The sequence below is a fragment of the Panicum virgatum genome, chromosome 4K, assembly GCF_016808335.1.
Source record: "Panicum virgatum strain AP13 chromosome 4K, P.virgatum_v5, whole genome shotgun sequence".
NCBI classification, from domain to species: Eukaryota; Viridiplantae; Streptophyta; class Magnoliopsida; order Poales; family Poaceae; genus Panicum; species Panicum virgatum.
In genome coordinates, this window is record NC_053139.1 from 26682872 (window position 1) to 26685044 (window position 2173).

The 2173-nt window shown below is 56.4% G+C and overlaps 1 protein-coding gene across 1 annotated transcript; it reads right to left on the minus strand.

The window, feature by feature from the left end:
- Positions 1-377: 377 nt before the first annotated feature.
- On the minus strand, positions 378-1583 carry LOC120702052 (WRKY transcription factor 22-like). The gene is made up of 2 exons (XM_039985826.1): positions 1237-1583; positions 378-1125 (listed from the first exon to the last, which is right to left on the minus strand). Exons 1-2 carry the CDS (start codon positions 1581-1583, stop codon positions 378-380), a joined length of 1095 nt encoding a protein of 364 aa, XP_039841760.1.
- Positions 1584-2173: the final 590 nt, after the last annotated feature.

Consider the following 2173-nt stretch of genomic DNA (forward strand, 5'->3'; position numbering starts at 1 on the left):
GGCCATCAATGATCATCCCGCTCGGCTCGCTGGACACTCGGCTCGCATGACACATGCGTGGCTCGCGCTACTCGCATAAAGGAATCCTGGACGCTCGGCTCGTGGGTGTTAGTGGCCGTGGGCATTACGATGGTAAATCACAGCACGCCATGTGGACTGGCCACAAAATAGCTATTTTGTGGCCGGCTATAGAATATAGCTTCCGTGTGTGTGTATATATATACATATATATATATATATATATATATATATATATATATATATATATATATATATATATATATATATACTATTGGATGTTGCTACAACGAGCCAAGATTTAATAGCATACTGTGCATGGAGATCGAGATCGAGATGTGTATCAGTGTATGCAAAAGTCAGGCCCAGGCCCAGGCGCCCAGCTGCTCGCTGCCGGTATCGCTGCAGCAGCCTCCCACGGCGGAAGGCCCGTGACTGAGAGGTGAGAGCTTGACGTCGTCCACCCAGCAGCCTCCGCCCAGATCTGCTTCGTTGGGCTCCGGGAATAGCATGGTGTCCTTGCAGCCAGTGCCGTCATCGGGACCCGCAGCGGGCTTGAGGAACTGCAGCACGTCATCTTCTCCCTCCATCTCCGCATCTTGTAGCAGCAGACTGGCGGCGACGGCCTCTGCCTCGTCCTCTTCCTCGCGCTCCACACCCGCCCGCGTCCGCGGACAATGTAGCGGAGTCGCGGGGAACATCCCGGCAGGCGCGGACGGCGAGCCCTGCCGCTGTTTGGTGTCGGCCGACGACGCGGTTGGCGCAACCTGCGGCTGCGGCTGCGGAGGTTCCTCGCCGGGGGAGGTGGACGCTGGCGGCTGCGCCTTGTTGCGCGTGGTGCCGGCGAGGGAGTTGCGGTGGAGAGGGACGGGGTGGCTGTGGTCGCCGCCGGTGTAGGTGACGATCAAGGTGGCCGGATCGTCGCGGCAGCGCTCCACCTGCTTCCGCGCCTTGCAGTCGTTGTCGGTGCTGCACCGGTAGTAGCCGCGCGGGTACGGCGACCCCTTGATCGGCTTCTGCCCGTACTTGCGCCACGCCCAGGGGTCCGGTGACGGCGCGCCGGCGGGCACCCGCGTCACCTCCTTGCTCACCTGACTCTTCTTCTTCCTACAGAACAGAATCCAGATACTTCCCGCGATGAGATGAGCCGAAGAGCTGGTGCATTTGGCAAGAAAATCATCGACAATCGAGGTTATTAATTTGACAGCGGATACGTACTTCCTCCTCGATCGTGTGGGTCCGCCGGCGTTGCGGTAGGAAGTGGGTGGTTTGGGCGGCGTTTCGTTTCTTGGCGATGCTGGCTGCGGCGTCTCAGGCTTGGGCGCGGCGGCGAGGAGGGCCTGGAGGCAGAGGTCTTCGAGGGCAGGGTCAGCCGGAAGCGGCTGCCACGACGCGGCGGTGTCCATCTGCTGCTGCGGCTGCGGCGGCAGCCAAGACAAGAAGGATTCGTCTGAGTCCGGCGCCGGGGTGACTCGGCCGCCACCGCCACAGGCGAAACGCACAACGGCGTGCAGGTCCCAGTTGTTGCTGCTGCTTCCAAAGCACCAGGGCAGATCGCCCTCCATAGCCCAGCTTCTTGAGTTCTTTCCGTACGGAGGAGAGATCGAGCGGGCGTTGACTTGCAGAGAGAGAGAGAGAGAGGGGTGTACGGCGTACCGGAAGCAAAAAAGGATCAACACGATGGCGGCTTGGCTGATTGGGGGTTTGGTTGACAGCCTCTCAGTGACTTAAGGGGTGGGGGTAGCATGGTCACTTAGCTTTGCTGAAAATGTCAAAGGGGCGAGATATAAAATAGTCATGGTGGTTTCTTTCTTTGCCTATTTTTCCCTCTCCACATTTTCCAGAGGAACACACACACAAAAGTGTACTCGCATTAGGTAGAATGTTATAGATGTGTAAAAAGATTTATATGCTACTTAGTGGTTCTATTTACAAGAAAATATGTGTGTCAGTATGTGAAATAAAAAGAATTAAAGATACGTATACGCGACCAGTATAGCAAATAACACTACTCATTCGTTATTACAAGTAACATAGCTAGCTTCAGTGGCGGAGCGAGGGGGTGCTGGGGGTGCTCCAGTCCCTCTACTCCCATGGAGCTCATGGAGCCCCCCAAAGCCTCCCCAACAATTTTTAACCATGATGATGGAAAGGA

Bases quoted from the DNA above. Each gene is read 5' to 3' on its own strand.
- LOC120702052 (XM_039985826.1), bottom strand. From the start codon at position 1,583: ATGGAGGGCGATCTGCCCTGGTGCTTTGGAAGCAGCAGCAACAACTGG. The intron at 1,126-1,236 runs GTACGTATCCGC...TCTGTTCTGTAG, and splicing joins CCCACACGATCGAGGAGGAA to GAAGAAGAAGAGTCAGGTGA.